This window comes from Engystomops pustulosus, chromosome 5 (genome assembly GCF_040894005.1).
Source record: "Engystomops pustulosus chromosome 5, aEngPut4.maternal, whole genome shotgun sequence".
NCBI lineage: Eukaryota > Metazoa > Chordata > Amphibia > Anura > Leptodactylidae > Engystomops > Engystomops pustulosus.
Window position 1 is genome coordinate 40119918 of NC_092415.1, and position 27981 is coordinate 40147898.

Here is a 27981-nt window from a genome sequence, read left to right on the forward strand (position 1 = left end):
GGGCTCATGCACTGCTGGCGCTACCGATGCCGCTACAACGAGCAGCTCTGCACTGCAGCACGCATGCGCACGTTAACCTATTCCCTACAGCCTGAAACGCAGGCGCTCTCAACTGCAATGACTATGCGCATGCGGCGAAAGAGTTTCGACGTGCTGGTCATGTGAGGTGTGACGTCACCGCAGGCGGGAGGGGGCGGGTTCCCATCATGGCGTCAATGCAGGTGAGTGCTGCGCGAATGTAACACCCGGCTGACCCGGATCCGCACCCGTCCCATGCCGTACGCTGTGAGGGCTGGATTATGGGTGCGGGTCCTCAGGGCGCCGGGATGGGTGGCTGTTATTAGTTTCCTGCCCGATCCGTGTCCCTTCCGTGTTGTCAGTGTGGAAGTGCGTGCTGTGACTTGTGACCTAATGGTGTCCCTGCACCCTGTCATTATGTACAGAGTCACTTCTCACACTTGTTACTGCTCGGGGTTGTGACCTCCACACTTGTGATCCTTCCTTATACCTCTGCAACGTGTATCTAAACCCCCTACCCACGTATCCCCCTGCCCTGTGTGTATATATCCAGACCCCGTATCCACCTGCTCTGTGTGTATATATCCAGACCCCGTATCCACCTGCCCTGCTCTGTATATATATATATATATATATCCAGCCTCCGTATCCCCCTGCTCTATGTGTATATATATCCACCCCCGTATCCCCTGCTCTGTATATATATATATATATATATATATATATATATATATATATATCCAGCCTCCGTATCCCCCTACTCTGTATATATATCCAGCCTCCGTATCCCCCTACTCTGTGTATATATATCCAGCCTCCGTATTCCCCTACTCTGTGTATATATATCCAGCCTCTGTATCACCCTACTCTGCGTATATATATCCAGCCTCTGTATCACCCTACTCTGTGTATATATATCCAGCCTCCGTATTCCCCTACTCTGTGTATATATATCCAGCCCCCGTGTCCCCTGCTCTATGTGTATATATATCCAGACCCCGTATCCACCTGCCCTGCTCTGTATATATATATATTTCCAGCCTCCGTATCCTCCTGCTTTGTATATATTTATCCAGCCTCCGTATCCCACTGCTCTGTATATATTTATCCAGCCTCCGTATCCCACTGCTCTGTATATATATATATATATTTCCAGCCTCCGTATCCCCCTGCTCTGAATATATTTATCCAGCCTCCGTATCCCACTGCTCTGTATATATTTATCCAGCCTCCGTATCCCCCTACTCTGTATATATATATCCAGCCTCCGTATCCCACTGCTCTGTATGTATATATATATATATATATATATCCAGCCTCCGTATCCCCCTGCTCTGTATGTATGTATATATATATCCAGCCTCTGTATCCCCCTGCTCTGTGTATATATATCTCCGCCTCCCGTAACCCCCTGCTCTGTATATATTTATCCAGCCTCCGTATCCCACTGCTCTGTATATATTTATCCAGCCTCCGTATCCCCCTACTCTGTATATATATATCCAGCCTCCGTATCCCACTGCTCTGTATGTATATATATATATATATATATATATATATATATATATATATCCAGCCTCCGTATCCCCCTGCTCTGTATGTATGTATATATATATCCAGCCTCTGTATCCCCCTGCTCTGTGTATATATATCTCCGCCTCCCGTAACCCCCTGCTCTGTATATATATATATATATATATATATATATATATATATATATATATATATATATATATATACACAGGCAGTCCCCGGGTTACATACAAGATAGGGTCTGTAGGTTTGTTCTTAAGTTGAATTTGTATGGAAGTCGGAACTGTATATTTTATCATTTTAATCCCAGCCAGAACTTTTTTGGTCTCTGTGACAAATGGATTTTAAAAAGCCTCCAGCCTCCGTATCCCCCTGCTCTATGTGTATATATATCCAGACCCCGTATCCACCTGCCCTGCTCTGTATATATATATCCAGCCTCCGTATCCCCCTGCTCTATTTGTATATATATCCACCCCCGTATCCCCTGCTATGTATGTGTATATATATATTATATATCCAGCCTCCGTATCCCCCTACTCTGTGTATATATATCCAGCCCCCGTGTCCCCTGCTCTATGTGTATATATATCCAGACCCCGTATCCACCTGCCCTGCTCTGTATATATATATTTCCAGCCTCCGTATCCTCCTGCTTTGTATATATTTATCCAGCCTCCGTATCCCACTGCTCTGTATATATATATATCCAGCCTCCGTATCCCCCTGCTCGGTATGTATATATATATATATATCCAGCCTCCGTATCCCCCTGCTCGGTATGTATATATATATATATATATATCCAGCCTCCGTATCCCCCTGCTCTGTATGTATATATATATATCCAGCCTCCGTATCCCCCTGCTCTGTATGCATGTATATATATAGTATATATATATATATCCAGCCTCCGTATCCATCTGTATGTATATATATCCAGCCTCCGTATCCCCTGCTCTGTGTGTGTATATATATATATATATATATATATATATATATATACACCCTCCGTATCCCCCTGCTCTGTATATATATATCCAGCCTCTGTATCCCCCTGCTCTGTGTATATATATATCTCCGCCTCCCGTAACCCCCATCTCTGTATAAATATACAGTATATATATATATATATATATATATATCCACCCTCCATATCCCCCTGCTCTGTATATATATATATCCAGCCTCTGTATCCCCCTGCTCTGTGTATATATATATATCCGCCCCCCGTAACCCCCTGCTCTGTGTATATATATATCTATATCCACCCCCCGTATCCACCTGCTCTGTATGTATATATCCCCCTGCTCTGTGTATATATATATATCCCGCCTCTGTATCCCCTGCTCTGTATGTATATCTATATATCCAGCCCCCGTATCCACCTGCTCTGTATGTATATATATCCAGACCCCGTATCCACCTGCCCAGCTCTGTGTATATATATCCCCCCCCCCCCTCGTGACCCCCTGCTCTGTGTATATATATCCCCCTACCCCTGCCCTGTATATCCAGCTCCGGCATCCCCCTGCTCTGCGTGTGTACATATATAAATATATATATCCAGCCCCTGTATCCCCCTGCAACTTTTATCTAACCCCCATAACCCTGCCTTGTATATTTAATCCTGTATCCCTCTGCTCTGTGTATATATCTGGTCCCACATGCCTCAGCCCCCTGTCTACCCATGCCCCATATATTTGTCCCCTGTATCCCCTTGCCCCGTATATCTCCAGCCCTGCATACCCCTGCCCTGTATATTTATCCCCCGTATACCCCTTTATTTTTGTAATTGGAAATAGAGATGTGTGTGGTGTAGGATGGTGCAAATTAGGTTTTCACTGGATAGTAAAGTAAACATGAATAATGTGGGAACGTGAAAAGTGATAATGATTCTAGCAGAGACTTAGATCATTCCCAATCTGCAGCCTGTTCTACTGCATCCCAGAAACGCTTCACGGGACTAAGAACTCCTGTTTCTGAAAGCAAACTACATCACTGATGGAAGGGTGCGATACCAATCTGCTGCCATGATGTTTAGAGAAGTCCCACTGTCTATATGTCCATCCCAAGTATTAGAGGAGCCGGGGATGTGGAAGTAAGCCTTCCCTTCACAATGGGGCACATTTACTAACGGTCCGAAAGCCGCACTTTCATCAGGTTTCACAATTATTTTTGAATTGTCCCGGATTGTGGCGCATCGGTCCCGGCTTGCATGCGACAATAATCGGGGGGTGTGGCCGTCAGACAACCTGAAGGATTCAGACAAGCCACGGAATTTAAAAAAGGAATTGTGTCGCAAGATCAGCACTCACATGCACCAGGAAGATGAAGGTGAACTCCGGCGGACCTCAGCGCAGCAGCGACATCTTCAGGAACTCGGGCGCACGATCTTAGTGAGTCGCGCCGGACCCGAATCCTTGTCGGGATGGCGACAGGACAAGGTAAGTAAATCTGCCCCAGTGTATCCACCACCACCAGCATCAACTGTTGGCTCCTTACTGTGATTGTGAATTGTTTTATATAATGTATGTGAAATTCTGACCTTCCACTCCCATGGGGGAACAGGAATCATGATACCCTTGATTAGGTCATGTTTCTACTTTGCTCCGTTATTCAGTTTTTAATTTCTTTGAGGGCAGTTTCAGATGAGTGTGGTTGGTCTGTGAATCCCTGATCATCCATGGTCAAATTTGATGGTACGACTTCTATGCTGAGGACTGCGATTGTTGAGTGACCATGGCCATGCCCTCTCTCTGAACCCCAGAAAGATTCTATTGGTCTCTTGTGACAATTGAACTTTAAAAATGTTGGGTTGTCATAAGAACCAGGATTAACACTAAAGTTAAATTGTGGTCATTTAGTGAATGCAGAAGTTAAAACCAGACTGAGCTTTGCTTGTATATAAATTCTCGCTCATAAGCCTCATGGACATGGCCTTATATACGGCCGGAAAATAGCCCCATGCAGTCCAATAAGCAATACGGCCATCCATGTACGTGGCCATATTGTCCACTGTATTGTTCATAAGAGGGGTGTAAAAAAATGATTGCGCATGTCCTATTTTCCGCTGTGTTTCGGCTCCGTACAGCCCATAGAAGTCAATGGTAACGTATGCGGCTGTGCACGGTATGCTGCCGTATATACGTGCAGTATCCTGAACCAGCGGGAGGTGCTTTCTAGTCGCCATCCATCATTGCCAGCCCACCGTGTTTTATACACTCCTAGTGTTTCATATGACCATGTTATTCTGTAACGTCTTATCTTATTTGCGTATATCCCCCACAATCTGTAAAGTTCTATGCAATATACAAATGATTATTCTTCTTACAATAGTGATGTGGGCTGGCAATGTATATTGCTGTGAGATGTAAGAAATCCTGATATCTGGGTATAGCAGCAATGGTGAAGACAGCGAGAGACAAGTGACTGTCCACCACCCATCCACAGGGAGAACAAGGCTCTCTGTTGTCGAAAAAATGTTTCCAGGGAAAGCTGTAAAACGGATGTTATTCATTGACAGATTTTAAGTGTTCTACCGGAGATCGGTTATTGATGCTTTCAGACGACCTTATGTCTCTGTATTTCTTCGAACAGACGTTGTAAAGACCCAAAGAGAGATCCGGTTTCTTCATTCCCAATTCCTTTGTTTTGAGCAAAGATAATCCATCCCCAGAGTTGTTTGGGAGGGACTTGTGTCTTTGACTCCATTCAGAACTTGTGTACTCTTGGGAATAGGAATAAAACACTTGACCATCCTCTGTCAGTGAATCAGACTATGTAGTGACCACATTTTACAGTCTGAACACTGTCCCATGGACTCTCCTCCAGTCTGGACTACGTTCAGACCTCATGTTTGGCCCTCAGGACAGATTCCAAAGGGCTAAAGCGTATCCCATGTATACAGTGATACAGTGTGGTACATTATCCTGTCTCACCCCCTGTAAGCGTGAATAGTACTTAACATCAGCCATCGACTGGCTGCTGCCGATGTTCATTGTGTTTTTCAACATACATGTAAACATTGCATTAATGTTTTGTAAACACAAATGTTAACAGCTGGTAACTCTTCAGCTGTTGCAATGCGTTTTGAAATGCATGCATCAAATGCCACGTGTGACTGCACCCTCAGTGGGGGAATTGATGCATTACGTTTGCACCCACCCCCCATGTGCTTTTTCAGCAGGATGGAAAGACATAGCATCTTTCCAGCCTGTGTTTCCTACAGGATCCAACATATTCTGTGTAGATGGAGGCAAAAAGGATGCTCCCACCTGCCAGTATATGTCTGTGAAGACGTTCAGCATATATGCCTTGAGATATTTTGGTGTATAGGCTGAATGTATATATAAAACATGGTGTGATTGTAGACTTACACATGATGCAAGGAGTCCCTTCTTCCCTGCAATGTACTGAGATCATGATTACAGCAGGACTCCGTTATACAACTATGATTGTAATAGACCTGGGCACAGTGGTCCTTATTATGTGGCGTCCGCATGGTCCGGTGTTCACAGACTGGGCACATTTGTGTGGTTTAGCCCTTATGTCATGTGGAGTGTAACATTCTCCTCCTTCCAGTAACCTTGAGGCTCTCTTCCAGTGTGACGCATGGTAGATTCTGCTGGTAGCCATTCCTTAATGACGGAAGCACACCCTGGCAGGTTGTCAGGAACAATAGCTTGAAGATCAGGCAGAGCAGTCATACAGCTATATTAATGAGGACTATTGCTTGTAGTGAATGGCACATTGCCTCCCACCCCGGGCTTTTATGGTGGGGGAGAGGTAAAGTTTATAGCACATATTATATACTGTAAGATGTTCTACTAATAATGCATCTGGGCAGTGCACCTTTTTTGTCAGGCCCATGATTTATTACAAAAGATTTTGACTATGTCCACTTGTACGTAGGGTCATAGCTTAGCTAGTTTGTGGCACTGTTACCCCTGGTTTATATATTGTCATGGTGCCTGGCATTACGTTGGTAACTCTGCCGCCATGTCCCTCGTGGCTGGGAGGATCATGTGATCAGCCTTCTGCCACCCCTCTTGTAGGCTATGAGCTGGTGGGGTAATCTATTCGCTTATGACTGCTGGTATGTGGTGACCAGCGCTGTGCATGGAGTGAACAGGTTAATTACGATGACAAATCCCAAGGCGGCCAATTCATTCTAGCATCTGAGGAGGATCCATTTCACGGCCTGATGAAACATTTGCCTTTTATGTCCTCATTTGATGCTATTCTATATGTAGGGGGTCATGGCTGCACATTGATAAGTTTTTAGTGTTTATATCGGCAGGTGTCACTACATCAGCCCGTGTGTACTGATCCACATAGACCCTGATGACTGGGGGCCACAACTATAGCAGTATGGCACAACTCCAGAGCACTAACGCTTAACATATATGCTCCTGTTCTGTACGTTTATATGCATTATGCTTGATGTTGCTTCGGAAAGCTATAAGGATGTGTCCCTACTGTTGCCCCGAAGTACGTTGTACCATTTAGTATAAACCGCAGTGCAGCACAATACCGTTGTGTGTTTTAGGCTTTTGGTTATATACTTCTCACAATCCTATATATAATCCCTCACGTCCTAGATGTCAGTCCGCCTCAGCATATGTCCATCTGACGTCCACGTGCTGCACTCCCTATTGCTCAGTTGCAATAACAACGCGGCAAACACATTTACAGAATGTAAAACCAATAAATTTCTCTTTACAAGGATATGTGACCTTTATTGATTGTTGTCGCACCCAGTGTACACGTGTATTCTTGCGAAGTCCATGACATTGAGAGGTGAATTTAAGTGAGTGTTGGATATTGAAACCAAATCTAAGCTTCAACGCCATTGATAAATGTCACTCTCACAGGTTGCATTAACGTCTGACACGTGTACAGGCAGTTTTACCCCTAAAAAAAAAACTGTTGGGTTATAAAAGCGTAATTGTAAAGCTATAGTGATTTTACCAAATTATTATGTGATTTCCCCTTAGAAAACAAACAGAATGATGCCCATATTGTGCTGCTCACCCTTTTTTTTCCAAAGTTATGGCATTCCCTCTTCTGAAAGTGTTTGACAAAAATCTTTCTTTCCAGTGGTGAAGTGGGTGGAGACTAATATCTGTCAGCCAATGCCTACAAGCTGAGGCCAGTTGGCTTGCCCACAGATCCCATGATGCATTGTGTTCTCTATCAAAGCAATTTAGCATAAAAGGACATCTACCACCACATTTAGGGGTGGTAGACTGTCCCCAAACGTATGCTCGTTACCGGCGGAAAGCACTGCAGACAGTCGGTGACGTCATATGGCTGTCTGCTAATCTTGTGCATCGTTCACATAACAGAGCCGGCTCTTAAAGCCATTTATTCGTGAACGGCACATCACTAACTCATAGGGCTTATCAACACAGAGAGAAAGCAGCTGTTGCAGCACTGAGGTAAGCTGAGGGGGATAGCAAAGAAACTACTGGATATAGGTAACAAAGATAATAGGCAAAGTTATTTAACATCGCAAGAGCTATTGATTTGTGAAAAAAAAAATCCCTTTGTAGTTAGTTACTCTTTAGATTTGCCTGAGAGTTTTTTCCTCTCTGTCATGGCTGTGAATTGCTGTCCTGTTCTGGGGAGGTCGGCGGCCCATTCTGTGTCATGTTCTGGAGAGGTCGGCGGCCCATTCTGTGTCATGTTATGGGGAGGTCGGCGGCCCATGCTGTGTCATGTTCTGGGGAGGTCGGCGGCCCATTCTGTGGCATGTTCTGGAGAGGTCGGCGGCCCATTCTGTGTCATGTTCTGGAGAGGTCGGCGGCCCATTCTGTGTCATGTTCTGGAGAGGTCGGCGGCCCATTCTGTGTCATGTTCTGGAGAGGTCGGCGGCCCATTCTGTGTCATGTTCTGGAGAGGTCGGCGGCCCATTCTGTGTCATGTTCTGGAGAGGTCGGCGGCCCATTCTGTGTCATGTTCTGGAGAGGTCGGCGGCCCATTCTGTGTCATGTTCTGGAGAGGTCGGCGGCCCATTCTGTGTCATGTTCTGGAGAGGTCGGCGGCCCATTCTGTGTCATGTTCTGGAGAGGTCGGCGGCCCATTCTGTGTCATGTTCTGGAGAGGTCGGCGGCCCATTCTGTGTCATGTTCTGGAGAGGTCGGCGGCCCATTCTGTGTCTTGTTCTGGAGAGGTCGGCGGCCCATTCTGTGTCTTGTTCTGGAGAGGTCGGCGGCCCATTCTGTGTCATGTTATGGGGAGGTCGGCGGCCCATGCTGTGTCATGTTATGGGGAGGTTGGCGGCCCATGCTGTGTCATGTTCTGGGGAGGTCGGTGGCCCATTCTGTGTCATGTTCTGGAGAGGTCGGCGGCCCATTCTGTGTCATGTTATGGGGTGGTCGGCGGCCCATGCTGTGTCATGTTATGGGGAGGTTGGCGGCCCATGCTGTGTCATGTTCTGGGGAGGTCGGCGGCCCATTCTGTGTCATGTTCTGGAGAGGTCGGCGGCCCATTCTGTGTCATGTTCTGGGGAGGTCGGCGGCCCATTCTGTGTCATGTTCTGGAGAGGTCGGCGGCCCATGCTGTGTCATGTTCTGGGGAGGTCGGCGGCCTATGCCGTGGCCTGTTCTGGGGAGGTCGGCAGCCAAAGAAGACATTATAAAGCAACATGGGGAAAGAAAAAGAACTGGACTGCACATCCACACATCAATTTGATCAAGTTGTGTAAGCCCACTAACCACTTCACGGTGACCTCGTTGTAGTGGGTCACTACACTATTGTGTGCGGCATCACCTGGCATACACCGCCGCTGCAGCACAGAACCGGCAGGTACCAAGACCCGGTTGCCCCCCAGAACCCATACTGGCAGACATAGACCCCCATGGCTCTGGGTCCTGGGTCCCCAGCGGCACCGTATGACAGAAGCAGTGGACGCCATGTAATACCGCACCATGTGAGCAGGAAAAAATGTATACCATGTGTGAACAGATGTTGCAAACTCACTGCTCCATGTGGTCTCAGACACGGGGTGAGAGGAGGTTGGCGGCCCCTATATGCAGTCTCCTGCTAATTTAAAAACAATTGGGTCGAATGGGGCAGAGTGCTGGTACCAGGCAAAAAACAAAATAAATAGAAACTGTCTACCAGAATGGGTGCTGGGGGGCAACCGGGTCCTGGTACCTGACAGTTCGGGGCTGCAGCGGCGGTGGATGCCACATACATAGGGACTACAATGAGGTCACCGTGAAGTGGTTAGTGGGCTTACTAAGTGGGTAACTAAGAACCTCGAGTTCGTTATAATATGTAGCCTAGCGGCATTAGATCATTGTGTGCTGTTTGGTCCAGTTCTTTTTCTCTTCCCATGTTGTGTACCCCTTTATTTTATACATTATGCTATTTTAGACTCTTTCAAAAAAACACACATCCTATATTTGTTCTCACTTTATAAAGTTAAATTAACACCAACCAAACTTGTCAATTTCCGCAGCAAATGAGGGCCTGATCAAACCTTAGTTGTGACCCCAAACCACTACTATACAGAGGGAAGGTACAATGGAGAGGTTTGCACGTGTTCTGTGTGTTTGATCACTCATGATTTTGCCTCACAATGGTTCAAAAAAACCTTCAGTCTCTGTGACTGATGTCATGGGGTGTGAGGTATTGGGCAGTGGGACTTTAATATGACCGATCCTTTTGTTCTCTGTTACCCGTGCTTTCTCCTTCTTCCTATTTAAAACATAAACTCACATTAAATGTGTACAGATCCTCCTTACTCTTCCCCTAATGGCAGATGTTAGGGAAGATCAGGATCTGGTAGATGGATTTCACCTGCCATAAGCCGCTGCCAGATAAGGATGACGGGGACTTCCTCCCCTCCCCCAGTTTGGCCAACAGGAGGGTGCATGTGACGATTGGTGAGAACAAGCATTTGGCTGACAGCTCTCTGGAAAGTCTTTGGCCGGTTTTACTGACATTTCTCTCCGCTGTGATATTTACTTTGCTTACAATCACGTTACAGATCCTTTGTTGGTTAGCAATGGGAATTGTCACCATGTACATTTTTCTACGCTGTTTGTGGGTTGTTTGTAGGTTTTTATGGAGAAATCTATTTATAACGTTGCACGTTCTCCTCTGTATACTCTGTATGTTTGCATGGATGATAAAATGTAATCCTGTAGTGTGACTTGTACTGTCATGCATTGCAGAAGCGGCTGCAGAAAGAACTGTTGGCTTTGCAGAACGAGCCTCCACCGGGGATGACCTTAAATGAAAAGAGCGTTCAGAACTCCATTACCCAGTAAGTGAAATGAAAAGGATCTGTAACTGTGTCGTCTAAATGCACAACTGCCATAAATAGCCTGCGTTTAATGGTCTTTTCATTACACACATGAACGAGGTGGGGAAGTGTCAAATCTGTGAATATGCAAGCAGAATGAACATTGGGGGGGGGGGGTACAATGGTAAAATGTATTTTCTATATTTTGGTATTTTGGAAAATTAATGTAGGAAGAAAATTTTTGTCTTTGGTAAACTCCATAAACAATGCATGTATCCCGGGTAAGTATCGGATGTCCTGGAGGTTCCTACTAGCATTATATGGCATTTATGTTGTGTTGTGCAAAATTGTAAAACTGCTGCATGTTTAAGAGGTTGTGAAGGTGATAATTAGTGATGGCCTGCCTTTGGGTAGGGAAGGTAAGTCGCAGTCACTTGTGTTCGGCCGCTTCACCTGTTTCTAGCTCTATTCACTTTGTACTTCTGGATCAGCTGTTGCTGATATCAGATTAACATTTGGGGAGCAAGTTGTTGAACCCCATTGATTTCACAGCTTAACACATCCTTATTATAATTCATCAGTGTCCAAATGTATCTGTGTTCTCTAGCTTAGGTCTGTTCCATACGCCCCATGAACATCCTTTGATAACTAACCCTGTGTAAACAATGCCTTCTTTTGCTACCTTGAAAGGCAGCTCCCTTAACACCAAGTATGACCTACAAGAAGTCTAAAAACATGATGTGGGATTAAGCCAAACCAGTATATCTATTCCATAAGGAACAAACTCCCAATTGTAGACAGCGCTGTTTCGACCTGGTTGGGTCTCCTCAGTACCACTATACAGCCTTAATTGGTAAACTCACCATAAGGAGATCACCTACCGTCTGACCCAAGTCAATAGCCTCTCACGCAGCCAAACCAGTTCCCTACACTGTACTGAGGAGACCCAATCAGGTAGAAACAGTGCTGTCTACAGTTGGACGTCTGTTCCTTCTGGATATACTGGTTTTGGCTTAATCCCACACCATATCTTTAGACGTCTTGTAGGTCATACTTGCTGTTAAGGGGGCTGCCTTTCAAGGTAGCAAAAGAAGGCATTGTTTTCCATTTAACACCTTGGAAAACGTATTTGCATTCTTCCCAGAATTCCCTAGTGGAGCATCTATGTCTTTAATTCTCTGCATGCCTTTAAGGTGGCCTTAATTGCCAATCTCTCCATAAGGAGAGCACCTACTGTCTGATCACAGGCTGTCCACACAGGATTCCTTGCATCAAATCACTCTGATACAAGGACTTCATGCTTCCCGCTTTAATCAATTGCAGGGTCTGTGCTGCTGCTGTTTAGTGAGAAGGCAGGGGAATCCTTTCATCATAGATTGGCATAGTTGGTACAATGAACAGCACCTAGACCCATAATGTTGCATTATACAATTCGCACATTGGGGACTTTATGGAAAAGAAATTAAACCAACATTGGGAGAGAATAAAGAACTGGACAGAACGCTCACAATCATACAATGATCTATTGCCGCTAGGCATTTAACAACTGTTCACACGGTGCGATATTGCATGGCGTCTGCTGCGGTATTGATAAGGACCCAGGGCGCGGAGCCATGGGACAATGCCGGCCACAATGGGCATTGCTGCGGGGCAACTGCGTCTTGGTCCCTGCTGGTGCAGCGGTGGTGGATGCCATGTGACACTGCACCTAATAGCCTAGGGGCCACTAGAATGAAGTCACTGTGAAGTGGATAGTGGGCTTATGCATTTTGATCAAAATGTAACTAAGAACCTTGAGTTTGTGTTGTAAATGTGCCTAGCGACAATAGATGACGCGTGGATGTGACGTCCAGTTCTTTTTTTTTTTCTCTCCCATTGTTGGAAAATAAATGACTTTTAGTGATTATATGGACTAACACATTCACACACTAAAAGAATAATAAAAAAACTAACAAGAATAATAAGACAATTTTTTTCTAAATGCTTGTGTGAATGCATCCCTATAGGAAAGCTTTAGTTTCTCATTTTGATCATTCATTAGTCATTTCCACTCCCTAATGAATAAATCTTGTACTTACTAGACTGCACCCATATAGATGTAGGCAGAGGCCTCCCAACAAGCACCTCCACCCCTTGGAGTGTTGGATGGATTTCTTTGCTCCTATGGTATTTTGTTTTGCACCTGTTATATTTAACATTTCCAGCCTTTGATCAGTTGGTCCGGTCAGTTCTCCGATCAGAACAGTACAGGAGCTGGGATGTTGCGTTACTTCTACATAGTAGTATAATGGTAATGACAACGATGAAATGTAATGCGCTGTTCCGGAGCCTATTCCATTAGTGAGAGAGGCGGCTTGTGTGTCATTGTCAGGACTGATAGATGAACCTGAGCTGAGCTCTCTTGTTGTAGGGCTTGGTTATGGTGTATGAGTTCATTTATTCTAGAATGACATGGGATTAATACTATACATTGCTGGAAGCCCTTCATTACAGCATAACTAAACTTGAACGCCTTGAGTCTCATGTGTGGCTAATCAATGGCATGTACAATGGCGACAAGCTGCTCACACTGACTCTACGGTGCGGCGCATGTACCGTGTCTCATTGCACTGTTAGTCTTCCAGGTTAAAGGAAATTTATTATTAGATAAACAATTATTAGAAAAAACAAAAAACCCTAAAGATACTCTAGAGACCGCGCTGGGATCACCTAGAAAAGAAACGTAAAATTAGCAGCACAGAGTGCGGGGACAAGATGTCCGGCACTTTGGGCTGCTAGTTGTGCTGGGAGCATGGGAGAGCGAGGTGATGTCATGCGAAAATTGTGAATTCAGGCCCCTCGCATGATGTCTCCTTCCTTTCCCAGGAACTGAGAATGTTTAGGTTTTTTTTCTAATGGTTTATTTCCTTTAAACGACAAAAAAAAAAAATGTGTAAAAAAAAATTAAAAAACTCTTAAAAGTTAAAATCACCTTAACGGGAACCTGTCACTACATTTTTTTCTACAAATACAGCTAGTGGCAGGTTCCTATAGAGTCCTAGTAACTATCGATCATAGGACCATGTGATCTGCAAGATGAGACTCTAATTTTTAATATGACACAAAACACGCGCTCTATGTAACCAAAGACCAGGGCTACTAGAGTGGCTCTACCCCTGCAACCACTAAACTTGGCTCATCTCATGCAAAAATGGGGTGTGGCGAATCATATTATTTATGATTTTGGAGATTTTTTTTTAAGGTAAATGGGTGAGATTTGACATAAATGAGGGAATTCTGCAAAGGACGTTTCATACCCTGCCTGGGGTCAAGTAGGTTAGTGGGGTGAAATGGTTAAATGTTCATTTCAGAAATAACGGTAATGAGAAATATAAAGGAAAGAAGTAATTATTTGACATCCGGTTTTTGTGTGAATCCGTCCTTTTACTATAAAGAAGCTTTAGAAGTGTAAAGGGTTAGGAAAACATGGCCGCTAGAGATGGCCCCGTGATGGCCTGTCAATGGGGTTTGTGTTGGACGTCTTCCTAAACCTGGTCATCCCCTTTTAATAGTAACTGACCATGTAGCCATTAATATACAGGCTTATCATCTCCTGCTGGCCACGTCAGAGCAGCATCACACACGTTCGTCACAGTGTGTCAGCCGGTATTTGCAGTAATTAGCCGGTTGCCTATGTAAACGCCAGGTTGACAATGAAACAGCTTGTCTCTCCATAAAGAGCGGAGGGAAGCAGCGGGGCCTGTATTAGTGACTGTGCGGCCATAATTACGGCCTGCCAGTAACTCCACAATGACATCTTGTGCTTGTTTGCTCCTTGCACATAATTATAGCCGTTGTCTCCTGGAGGATGGGAAACAGGAATGTTCTGCTCTGCTCCTTACATGGCGACATATTGTACATTCATTCATTAATGGAGGCTCCATAGGAAATGTGTGCGGGAAACGCTGATGGTTATGTATCTTGGCACATGTAGGGATATGTGATGGTTGGTGTAACGTTCTCTGCCTATTCCTAAAAATACTACTAAGAAAAAGGGGGGGGGGGTCGTTTTACATTTCGGGGGACATTTATCATTAGGCAGTAATTATGCGCCAGTCTTAAAGGGGTTGCCCCAGGCGTTCAAGTATTTGCCTATTCACAGGATAGGGAACAACTTGATTGATTGATTGAGGGTCCTAATGACAGGACCCACAGGGATCACGAGAATTAGAGCCTGTTGTACCTTAAATGAAAAGAGCAGCTAGTCCCACACGCACCCAGCTTCACTATCCATCTCTATGGCGCTGATGGTCAGTGCCAAAGGTGTTATGGAGAACCCATAGTACATGTGCAGGATTTTAAGAAAAGAGGCTGTGGGGGAAACTTCAGAAGAGGAAGGAGGTGTGTACTAAGTTTTGCAGGGGCCGTGTCCAAGATGAACAAAATAACGGCGAGTCCACCCCAGAGGAGCAGTGGTGATGCCCCCTGAAGCACTTTTGCCTCATTTACATATTTTAAAACTTGATTTTTGGACAAAAGAGGCCAGAAATCAAGAAGATTCGGAAATATGGTGTTTCAGAGGACCAATGAGTGAGGATGGTTTATCATTTCAAAAAGTGGTGATAGATTTCCTTTTAAGGGGGTTTCCCACGAAAATCACACATCTCAACACCCTAGTGATGTTAACACAATAAAGATAAATCTAACCCCTTACTTTACAATGTTACTCCGTTTTATTGCTGTTTTAACTCCTGTCAGTGTGGGCGGGGACTCTCTAAGCAGACACATTATGGTTCCTCTAGTTCTGTGGGGTGACCATGTGGTTACATCAGGGTACAGGTTTCTGGCTTCTGACATTGTACTGACACATAGGAGTGATGAGACAGATCAGAGATGCATGAGATACCTATTACACAGAGGCATGACAGACAGGAGCTGACAGACTTTTACACTGCTACAGTGCCATCACTACTACATCTGTGATCTCACAGATATGTGCCTGCCTCCCCCTTGCCCCGGATCACTTACCTCTTTGTAGTTTGCTGCACCTCTTTGCTCACGATGTGCTGGCGGGAAGTGAATCGGTGTCTCTGAACTCCATGCAGGGGGCGTGGCTACAGGCTCAGACTAGAAAGACCCAAACTCAGCAGCATGGTTTTTGCACAGAAATCCAAGATGGGGGCCGACCCTAAAGTCAGAAGTTACAGGGTCGTGTCTAAGGGCAACTGAAATTGTGTACAGCAGAACTGATGACAATAATAATTCCTATCGGTCATATAGACAGGTTGGACTTACATCTGTGAAATGCTGCATTTTTGTTAATAACAGTGAATAAGAAATTGTGTTATTTTGTTATCCTGAGTACATATAAGAAACTTGTCTTCGGAATACCCTTTAAGCATCTCTGCGAGTTTCCCTTTGCTATTTTATAGTCAGGCCAGAATCCAGCAATGCAAGCTTTCTCCAAAACAGACATGGTCCCGGGGGAGATCCTCCAGCACTCACATAACATTACGTAGGGGGTAAAACTGCAGGTAAAACACATTGGGGGTCATTTACTAAGGGCCCGAATCGCACATTTTCGTTGGGTTACCTGAATTTTTCTGATTTACGGCGAATTGCCCTGTGTTTTTGATGCACGCGATCGGATTGTGGCGCAGCGGCGCTGGCATGCATGCAACGGAAATCGGGGGGGGGGCGTGGCCGTCGGAAAACCCGACTGATTCGGAAAAACCGCCGTATTTTTTTTTTAAAAAATGTGCCGCTCGACACGCTCTTACCTGCACCCAGCATAGCTTGGTGAACTCTGACGGACTTCAGCGCAGCAGCGACACCTGGTGGACATCGGGCGCACTACCTTAGTGAATCACCGGAAGACCCGAATCAGCGTCGGAGAACCTACTGCTAGATCGCCAATGGACCGGGTAAGTAAATGTTCCCCATTGACCGATATGTGTGTGCATTCAGCCAGGGGTAAAATTGGGATAACACCACCGACAAATAAAGGATTCTTTATCAGCGTTCACACCAGTTCATTACGGTGCAGGGACTCCTGTAACTCCTTTTCCTTTACATCTTCAGGTGGATTGTAGACATGGAAGGGGCTCCAGGAACACTGTATGAAGGAGAAAAGTTTCAACTTTTATTTAAGTTCAGCAGTCGATACCCTTTTGATTCTCCTCAGGTAAGATGGACTCTTGGACATGGATGGTTTTACTATAGTTCTCAGATTTTAATCCCCAAGTGATGATTACACAATAAAGATCATTTTACCCCCTTTTCAATTTTATTGCTGTTTTAGCTCCTATCACTCCAATAATGTCAGTGTAAGACTCTCTCAGCCGTCACTTCATGATCTGTGCTATGAGATGCTGTGTGCTGACAATGTGCTTAGATTATCAGGGTACAGGGTTTATCTACACTTTTATTTAGCTTTGGAACATTCTACTGGCATCTCACATATAGAAAAAGAGACAAGACAGATCAGATATGGTGAGATCCATGAGATGGATATTGCATACTATGACACTTAGCTCTTCTCACCTAATCAATAAAACACGCAGTCAGCTCTGCTACAAAGATCTTATCTGTCTATAGCTTGTAAAGTAAGTCTCTGCACGCTGCTGCTTGCCGACAGGAAGTGCCTGTGTCTGAGCTGGTCTTGTAGTGCAAGGGCAGGAGGTAGAGAGCACTCCAGTGCGCTGACAAAAGGAGCTATTCATGAAAAGAATCCGACCATAGTCAGAAGATTTCCGGTCGTTTCCAGTAATGGTATACAGCCATAATTGTATGCACTAAGACTGATAGACGGGTTGCAATTATGTCTGTGTAATGCTGTATTTTTGTTGATAACAATTAATTAGAGAATGTGTTCAATTTTTATCCTGAGTATATTTAAGAATCTTGTCTTTGTGGGAATACCCCTTTTTAAAAAAAAAAACTACCATCTGGTATCTATAGGGTAGATCCGATGGTAGGTTGCTTTATAACATTATGCTAATTTTCTCTGGAGGCTACTGGGGCATGGAGTAGCCGTAGCACCCACTCCACAGCACCGCTATTTCACACCCTTGTAGCCTCATTCTATCCCTCCTACCATCTTATCTTCAGCGTGCAGATCACTGTAGCTGCAGTTCCTCATCTGCGCATGCACAGTAGCTTCAATTTCATAGGCTGCTATTGCTGTAAAAAGAAACATGGACAAAAAAACGCTTAGCTCGTTATTATTGCTGCTGTGTGCAATTGTTACCACCCACTCCCACCCAATGCCCAAGAACCACAACTCACAAAAATACTTTTTAATAAAAGTGCTCCAAAAGTTATGTAACTTTTGAAAGAAAAGAAAGCTCTGCTTTTCCGCATACATCTTATGAAAGAAACTAAAATGGAAAAAAAAAAATGATAAATTCCCACAAATGTTTACACCGATCAGGAGAAAATTGCCTCAATAGTACAAGTGGATATACTGGTAATCCCAGCAAGATTTTATCCCAGTAACTTCCATCTTTAGTTTGAGCCTTGGACCCCTGTTCCCAGTATACAGCCTGCAGCTCCTCCCCCCCAGTATACAGCCTGCAGCTCCTCCCCCCCAGTATACAGCCTGCAGCTCCTCCCCCCCAGTATACAGCCAGCAGTCCCCGGTCCCTAGTATACAGCCTGCAGCCCCCTGTCCCCCAGTATGCAGCCAGCGGCCCCCTGTCCCCCAGTATGCAGCCAGCGGCCCCCTGTCCCCCAGTATGCAGCCAGCGGCCCCCTGTCCCCCAGTATGCAGCCAGCGGCCCCAGTATACAGCCCCTTCCCATTTATAAGGAAAAAAGTGTACTCCCCTTCTGACGCCACCTTGGCAGGTCCTCTTCTGTCCAGCGATGCTCCCTCTCTCCTTGCTGTGCCTTCGCTCTAGTAGTGATGCCAGCGGCTCACTGATGTTCTGGTGTGTGTGCCGCCTTCGGCACACACTGTGATGTCAGTGAGATGCTGACGTCACAACTAGAGCGACGGTACCGCAAGGAGAGAGGGAGCATCGCTGGACAGAAGAGGACCACCCGTTTTTTTTTTTTTAAATAGACTCGAGTATAAGCGGAGTCTAAGGGTTTTTCAGCACATTCCTATGTAAAGATAATTACTTATAAATGTAGTCATATGCTCCCTTAGAAACAAGATAGCTTCGCTCGGATACGACCACCTCACGTTTTGGCAGCGGTGGCCAGACATGGGCTATTGAGTCCTGCCGGACCACCTGGGTTCAGCAATCATTACCACCGGGTGGCTGTGTGACATGTAGTATCTCCCAGACATTTCATATACAAAAACCTTTTTTGTTTTTTTGTGAAATCCCTCCAGCAGAGGTGGCCGTATCCATGGAGCCAGTCTTGTTTCTAAGGGACCATATGAATTACTTTTATGAGAAATTATATTCATACAGGGAAATTTTTTTTTAATAACATCCAATTGAAGAAATGTTTATATATGGCAGATTAATTAAAATGAATGTGAATGCCCAGACGAGAATACCCCTTTAAAGTGAAAACATGTGGTTGAATCGGCAAGAAATGATCACATTTTAACTTTTACCTCCAAAAAATAAATTCCTTTAGTCCCCAGTGTGTGTTACCATGTCCCCTGCACCAGGACGGCAATGAAGCTGTAAGTGAAAAGTCAATATCCTAAACGTGTTGCTTTATTCTCATTGCAGGTCATGTTCACTGGTGACAATATCCCTGTCCATCCTCATGTCTATAGCAATGGCCATATCTGTTTATCTATTTTAACGGAGGATTGGTCTCCTGCGCTGTCGGTCCAGTCCGTGTGTCTTAGTATAATCAGCATGCTGTCCAGCTGCAAAGAAAAGGTACGGAGCCGCGGCATCACATGGTACTGGTAAAAAGCATGGGGGGAAATTCCTTGGTTTCCTAGCAGGGACAATCCAATCCTTTCTTTATTACATCCCACCTATGAATGTGGTATTGCATCCTGCACTGTCGCGGGAGCCTTGTCTGGAGCGTGGGTAATGTGTTTCATCTGTATGGAGACTAAATGAGGTCATTTCATTTATAGCACAGGAATGTAACCTAGTTTTCACCCTATGATGGTTCTCAGCATGCCACCTGTGCCACTCCATGAGTAATCCCTTTGTACTCTGCCCGCATCACCAGGGTCAGTCCTGTCTGAGATCATACCATTCCATCGACCGCATAACATGAATTATTTCTAGGGTTATATTAATAAGTGACTAAACACAGAACGGTTTCAGGATTTTTTTTCTGTGACTGCTTTGCCTACAGTCTTATGATATTGTAGTAGAAACCCAATCATGAAATATTAGCCCATTACATAAAACATGCAGGGTGGGCTCTGCCTTCTATTTCCCTGTATTCAATGTAATAGAATTGCCCACTGGCCCCGTTATAAATAAAAGGCTTCTTCAGGATTTTTTTTTTTTTTTTTTTAATCTTTTTGAAATTTTTGCCACACATTCATGCCACAGACCGGTCACATCACATCTTTTTGTGCCTTTTAAAGCGAACTTGTCAACAGCAATAGGCCCAATAAGCAATTACCAAAATATTGTCAAGCAGCGTAACACCATCTAGTTTTTGGTTCTTTAATGGTCCAGTGTGGTGACATCATCCAGAAAACCTACTTTGAAGTGAGATGCCAATTGGTTGTATAAAGTCGAGGAGGAGAGTTTAACACTGATCACAAGGTAAGGAGCTCTGGACGCCTCCTCCTCTGTGACTGATATCATGCAACGGACTTCAGGAGATCTGGTTAGTGATGTGTCTGGATGTAGGACCATCAATTACAGTGAAGAGGGCTTTCTGGGGCAGAGAGAGCTTGACTTCAGTGTTAGAATCTCCGCCTCCTTGACTTTATTACATCTCACTTCAAAATATATTTTCTGGTTGAGACCACCGCACTGAGTCATGAAAGCAACATGATGTGTAATGTGTCAGCTGCATGACATCATACTGCTAGTGGTTTATTAGGTTGATTTCTGCTGACAGGTTCCCTTTAAGTGTATGTAATTAAAGCTGTTTTCACATACTCTGAGGGGGATATGCCAGGAAGTCTATACATAGACTTATACTGGCATGTTTTTAACCCCGTCTGACACATATACGTTGTATGTATGGGCAAATGGCGGTATGCTCAGCGGAGGCCATTGGAGTCTATGGGGGGGGGGGGTGCAGCAGTACTGCAGCAGCATATAAGGTTCTCAATGAGACGGGGAGGCCCCTAGTGATATCACTGCCCCTCTGGGGATAGTTTGGACATGCTCCCAGGTGCTCCATTGATAAAGGCCACTTGCATTGTTCATGTGCTTGTGGGGGGTTTCGAGCTGTTGGACTACTATCCCCGATCCTGTGTGATCGGATCTATGTATCATCACTGGAGAGATACCGGTCAGGCTTTTAGTTGCAATCTCTTTGCATTGTTCCAAGTCGCAGCCGCTATACAGCTACTGTACATCTCCCCTGCAGTGATCCCGGAGGTAAAATAGTTGTAAGGATATAAAAAAGTGACTAGTTATTTCAAAACGGCTGTGTCAAAACAAGTTCAAAGGTTGTATTTTACAGCAGCTCGGCCCCGTGCGCTCTGCCAGCCCATAGACGGACGTGAGACTGTTTACTACGACAGCCGCCATGTTTTCCTACTACAGAACCACACCCTGAGTAATGTGTTAGGAAATCTCTGGGAATACGTTTCACACACGAATTATGTGTAGCACTCCCTGAAAACACAGCTGTACTGGGCCGGAATTGTTTCAGCTTTTTTATATTGTTTTTTTCCCCCCTTTTCATTGTTTTATTTCACAGAGACGACCTCCAGATAACTCATTTTATGTAAGAACATGCAACAAAAATCCAAAGAAAACAAAATGGTGGTATCATGGTAAGTGCACAAAGCGAAAGGTAGGTAGATAGGGGTCTAGTTTATTATCAATATACATAGGTTTTCATTTTTGTCTGGTTCTGGGAATATCCAAAAATACACACATTACTATAACACGAGCGAGCGATGCATGTACCTTCTAGATGGGGGGATCAGCTATACGATATTGCACATGTACCTCCTGGCAGCTGCCCTCTGTGCGGTGACTAGTCGCAGCCGCACAGATTTACTGAATGAGGCCATTGAGTAATGGAGCATGTAACATTTTGTCCTGTGGGAGCACAAGGTCTGTGCCTCTGGGGCTTCGCTGAGTGGTTTCCATGGATGAGAAAGCCTGATGTCAGGCAGCGGCTGGGACTACGTTATAGAGAACGCCACTGGAGTATTAGGAACGCGTTCACATGGAGATGAATCCGTCGTGATTAGCCAATAATGTGAAGAGAGAACACCTTACAATGCGGCTGAAATGGGACAATACTGCTACTATGAATGGAGTTTTTGCTGACCCTTAGGGTGAAGACACACGTGCCGTTTTTAGGCAGTTTTTGGGGCATTTTTACTAAGTGCGTTTTCAGATCGTAAAAACCGCATGCATTTTTTGTCCACTTTTCCGAATTTGCGCAATTGAAACCGGACAAAACCGCATGCATTTTCAAAAAACCACATGCGTTTTTAAAAAACGGATGCGTTTTTTAGCGCATGCGTTTTTTACCATCTGAAACCGTACTTAGTAAAAACAGCCTAAAAACGTCACGTGTGTCTTCACCCTTAGGCTGCGGTCACACGTTGCGTTCTTGGTTCGTTCTGAAAACCCATGCATTTCTGCATGTTTACCATGCTGGTTTGAACCTGTTTTTCTTAATTTCTGGAAGTGTAAGGGTGATGCCACACATTAGCGCTTTGATTTCATTTTGTAATGGAATCAAAGTGCACTGGGGGAGCTGCGGCCGATCGCATATGCAGCCCCAGTGCACTTTGATTCCTTTACAAAACGAAATCAAAGCGCTAATGTGTGGCATCACCCTAAGCAGCTGTATTAATGTTTTTACAGCTGCTTACACTTCCAAAATTAAATAAAAATGGATTCAAACCAGCCAAAGGCATGGTAAACCATTGGTAAAATGCATGCATTTTAAACGGACTGCAAATGTATGCTTTAAAATGGTCCAAGAACGCAGTGTGTGGCAGCACCACGATTTTGTACCGTTTTAAAGCATACGTTTTCAGTCCATTTAAGAAAGCGTGTGTTTTTGAATGTTTACCATGCGTTTGGCTGCTTTGAACCTCTTAATCATCATTTCTAGAAGTGTAGGCAGCTGTGAAGCAGATAAAAACCAGCCAAACGCATGGTAAACATACAAAAACATTTTTAAATGGGCTGAAAACGCATGCTTTAAAACAATCCAAAGACGCAACGTGTGACATCACCCTAAGGCCAGCAGCACAGTGAAATATGGCCTGAGGATGTGGTCCCAGGTGGCATTTTTTGGATGCAGAAAAAAGCTTTCAAATCAGCCAAGTGCGTGGTAACATGTAAAAATGTATGCATTTCTGGGATCTATTTTTTACAGATCAGTCATGGACTGCCAGATGCCAGACTGATGTAAATCTCCTTTGAAAAATTTACAATATTATCCATTATTCCAGCCAATTTTTTCCTGGTTTATCTAAAAGTGCCCACGCTCCTTTATTAGCTTCTAAATGAACACTTATTTAGGTGAGGTTACGTTAACATGTTATGAAACGCAATACAACAGCTGAGGGGAGGAGATCTGCCTAATTACATTGCTGTTCACATTTGCATTTACAAAGCGCAATGGGGGACATTTACATAAAGTGTTGGTGTCTGCATTGGCTTTGTTACCGACCTGCTCTCGGTAAGAAGACACACATTTAATATTGTGTAGCTGTGCAGATAAATTTCTGGCGCCGAGACCATTTTCTGTCCCCGGGACCAAAATCTGTCCCGAGCACCAGAAATGTCGGAGAACAGGCAACAGTGCAATAGCACTGATTTGTGTCCCTGCTAGACCAAATCTCTTTTGGTCTACTTTGCGCCAGTTTACAGCGTCCAAAAATGGCTGTGACACATATTAAAATGCGGTGAAAGCACCACAAAACTGGCGGAAACGCAGTAGTAAATGTCCCCCAATGTGTGTTATGAATGTGGAGACTACGCCGCTGCCTGACACCCATTATGTGCTTGCCCTCCGGAGAGGTTGGGCCACCACACTCGATCTGTGCACTTGTGTGATTTACCAGACCGGAACATGAATCATAAAACTGAACTTGGTCATTCTGTTAAATCCTACAAGCGAACACGCAACATGGTTAACCCCATTCCGGCGCGGCCTGAAAAGGCTGTAGTAACCGGGCATTTTTAGAGAATTTTTGTAATCGCCGGTTTAAAGGCCATATCTTTTTTTTTTTATTTTGCGTGCTACCTTAACCCTTTAAAGACCTGGTCCCCATACGTCCCCCATAGAAGGCAGTGGGCAGTGACATGTCCTATCTTTTCCCGTATTACGCGCCTTTCGCCATATGTTCCTATGGAAAGGGGTGGGGGTGAGCAGCGCTCTCCCCCTCCTCCTCTCCCCGCGCTGCCATGTGCCTGCCGTTCTACGGTACGGCGGGCAACGGTAGTGTCAATCCAGCCTTATAATGTTTTCATAAATTTCAAACCTCCTGTACACAATGTTTTTTTTTTTTTAGATTTTTCCATCTTCTGGCATTTTCAAATCAGGATGCTATTTTCCGTTACGGGGTTAAACGCATTGAGAAACCGCTTTGATCGGGCATTTTTGGATGCGGTGATACCTAATGTCTTTGGGATTTTATATTTATATCGGTTCTGAAGGGGGGGTTGATTTGAATTTTTAGGTTTTTTATTATAATTGTTTTTTTTTTACTTTTACTATTTTTCAGACCCCCTAGGGTACTTTGACCCTAGGTTGTCTTATGGATCCTACCATATACTGCCATACTACAGTATTCCACCTCATTCATTAAAATGTGCAAACTGCACATTGTAATGTACGGGTTAAAACAAGACCATCCAACAAGATGGCGGAACCCATGCTAGCACCAATCAGCCCATGAGCCCTCTCCATGCACCCGCAGCATGCTATTACGTCACGGGTCGTTAAGAGGTTAAAATTATTTCCCATGTTAGTTTTGGGGCACATAGAGCTAGTTTCAAAGGTAATAAGTTTTTTTTCATTTTTACTTGGGGTTAAGGGTTTTTTTTTTGTTTTTCACATTTTCAAAATGAACAATATTAATGAGTTCCCCATTTTCTTTTGGTTGTTTCTTTTGATATGTAATATGCATAGTCTTGGGCAAACGAGGCAACTATGGTGATGAATTATGTCGTGTACTGGGGGATTTTTAAAAACATTTTTTATGGGGAACTGTCATTTTATTTTTATGAATATTTATGATTTTTTTTTTTTTACGTTATACATCCCCCATGAAGTCATAAAAGACCCCTGGGGGACATTTTCACTTTTTTTTTTTTTTTTTTAAATTTACTTTATTTTCTTTTGCAAGTTTCCTCTGTAACTGAGGCATCTATAAGAGCCCCAGTTACAGGGGAAATGACCACCTGTCACTGGGGAGTCTGATCAGAGCTGGACTGGGCCTAGAGCCAGCAGTTCTAGTTAACCCCCTTAGACCCGGTGGTCATTGCGCTGAATGAGCGGAGAAGGGAGAAGCAGTAACGAACCACATCTCTCTTCTCCCTAGGATTTCCAGTTGTCTCTTCTCCCTAGGGTTTCTGGTTGTCTCTGACACTCAGAGACCGGGTCCTGCTCCAGCGCTAGCCATCTAAAGTATTTTAAAAAGTGTAGATGTCACTAGGGAAATCTATCATCAAACTCAAGCATTATAAACAAGGGCCACCGTGACTGTGGTAATGTCCTTAGATTTTTATACTTCTTCCTGCAAAAATCAACTGTTACAAGGTGCCGGAGCACTTCCTCCTTTCACTGTGTGCTGAAACTTCCTCTTCTGCAATGCGATAACAGCAGGCAAAGGGAGAGAGAGTGCTAAGGGAGCAGGGGGATGGATAAGACAGTGACAGCCTGTGAATCTGTTAGGCTATATTCACACTGCCGTTGCTCTACCGTACCGTAGCGGGCAACGGCAGCGCACGGGGAGAGGAGGAGGAGGTGAGCGCAGCTCACCCTCGCCCCTCTCCATAGGAAGTAATGGCGCACGGCGCCGTATTACGGTAAAAGATAGGACAGGTCCTATCTTTTTCCCGGGCACGGAGCGGTACGGTGCCGCACGTGTGCTGCACCGTACCGCTCCCGTAGGGCGCCGTGCTCCCATTGCCGTCTATGGAGGACGTATATAAGTCGGCCGTATATACGTCCTCCATACGTTAGTGTGAATATAGCCTAACATGGAGGATCTATGCCATCCACGGCTGGATCTATGAGTAAGTACCCCCGTTTTTTCATGCTTGATTTTGAAGGTAGATTTCATTTAAAGGGCTTGGCCACTCTTTTACATAAGTTGCCCATGTGCCTTTTCTGCCTTAATAATAATCCTTGAATGTTGTTCAAGTTATTCAGCAGTCCTGGTATTAACTTTAGTCTTGTCTGCAGACTCTCCATGATTCTTTGTTTAGGGTGTGCTGGAGAGGAGGATGAGGTGGCCCCTCCTCCCTCCATAGAAAACAGCGGCGCACGGCCGCACACTCACAGAAAGCTAGAGCATGCTCTATCTTTTCTCGAGTGCGGCCCGGATTGGTGCCTCTTATATGCGTGCGCAGTGATGAATAGGAGGAGCTGGGTCAGCAGTGTTATGTCTCATCCTGCCCCCCCCCCCCTCCTCCTGTTTCCCTGTGTCTGTCATATATACACATTTGAAGAAATGCAAAACCACACAAGGGAAATGTAGCGGTGGGTGCCTTGAAAAAGGGGATGGCTTGAAAAAGGCTCCTTTCTTCATCACCTGACATTTGATGTCTTGGAGTGCTGCTTACCCTTTGGTCAATATATATATAGATATAGATATGTATGTGTGTGTAGCACAGTGAAAACAGGGTAAGGCTGATGAAACTCAAAAGAGGCAAAGGTAGAGGAACATATAAAAGTAGAGACATGTCTAATAGAATAGATATATTGAAATGTGGCCAACCCCTTTAAGAGCATAGTATTCAAAGGAGAGCTGCTTCCATGTTATATATTCACTGTTCATATTCCTGTCTTCTCTGATTTTTCTTAAAGATGATACATGTTGATGCCAGCCTCGAGCCCCTCTAGAAGAAGATGAATCCTGCTGAAAAAAAACAAGCACTTTGATCCTTCAAGTCTTTGAACTTTTACCTTTTTGACAAGAGGTGACTGAATGAAAAGAAGACTACTTCCTTTTTACTGCATTTTTACTAGTGTACATTGGCGCATGTTGACGGCTGTCTGAGCACATGCAGCTGACATGCTTTGTTAGTCATACTGGAGAAATGCAGGCGTCGGGACGAAATTCCATCTTACTTCTCTCTTATGCTTTCCAAGATTTCCCAGGTCCTCATGTATTGTGCAATAACAGTTCTAGATGCATGATAGGGCCTACTGGATGTGTTTTCCGTATGCTTTGGTGATAAGAAGGAACACTTCCATGACCTTGCCATCCATGACATCAGGATACTATGCACTGTGCACTCAAAAAAATATGGCAGCATGGCTCCACATGCTTGATCCGAAGGACTGCGAAACGGGAACTGTGTATATTTATTATCTTGTTTCCTTAATGTCAGGTTATTTCTGAATGTCTTCTGATGAGTGCAATGGACAGGTACAAAAATCTCAGTCCCCCCTCCCTTTTCCCCCAGGAGGTAACATACATGATGTTGTATATAGCTGTTGATAGTATAGAGATGAGTGTGTGATATGCTAGGCTTTAGACAAAGTGTGCCCGCTGTCTACCCAGGTGGACATTTCAATTTACGGTTCCTTAGTTCATTTTGCAATTTACAAGCTTGACTACTGAAGCGTAGTCGGGAACGCCTACAAAATGGCCGCCCCAACCAGGTAAGCGGTGGATACACTTTAATCATGGCTTGGTGTCAGGAGGGTTGGTGATCTGTATGCGCTGCAATCTTTACATAGGTCTGAGCCTAGATTATTATTTTTTTTCCAGTTCTTTTTTTTCTCACCATTGGAATGGGCCCCGCTCAGCCTCATGTATTTATGTTTGAAGCGAAACACATTTTGTCACTTTTTTTTTTGTTGTTGTTGTGTTGTACGTTATGTTTAATTAATACAAAAAAACGTTACTTTAGACCAAGAATGTTT

The 27981-nt window shown here is 44.5% G+C and overlaps 1 protein-coding gene across 2 annotated transcripts; it reads left to right on the plus strand.

Annotated features, from left to right (window-relative positions):
* Positions 1-67: 67 nt before the first annotated feature.
* Positions 68-27967, plus strand: UBE2W (ubiquitin conjugating enzyme E2 W). Of its 2 annotated transcripts, none has more exons than XM_072151704.1 (6): positions 68-221; positions 10740-10831; positions 16871-16973; positions 19482-19637; positions 21607-21682; positions 26917-27967. In XM_072151704.1, exons 1-6 carry the CDS (start codon positions 207-209, stop codon positions 26928-26930), a joined length of 456 nt encoding a protein of 151 aa, XP_072007805.1. In that variant the 5' UTR covers positions 68-206; the 3' UTR covers positions 26931-27967. The 2 variants fall into 2 exon arrangements, with proteins under 2 accessions (XP_072007805.1, XP_072007804.1); XM_072151703.1 differs by lacking the exon at positions 68-221 and adding an exon at positions 259-303.
* Positions 27968-27981: the final 14 nt, after the last annotated feature.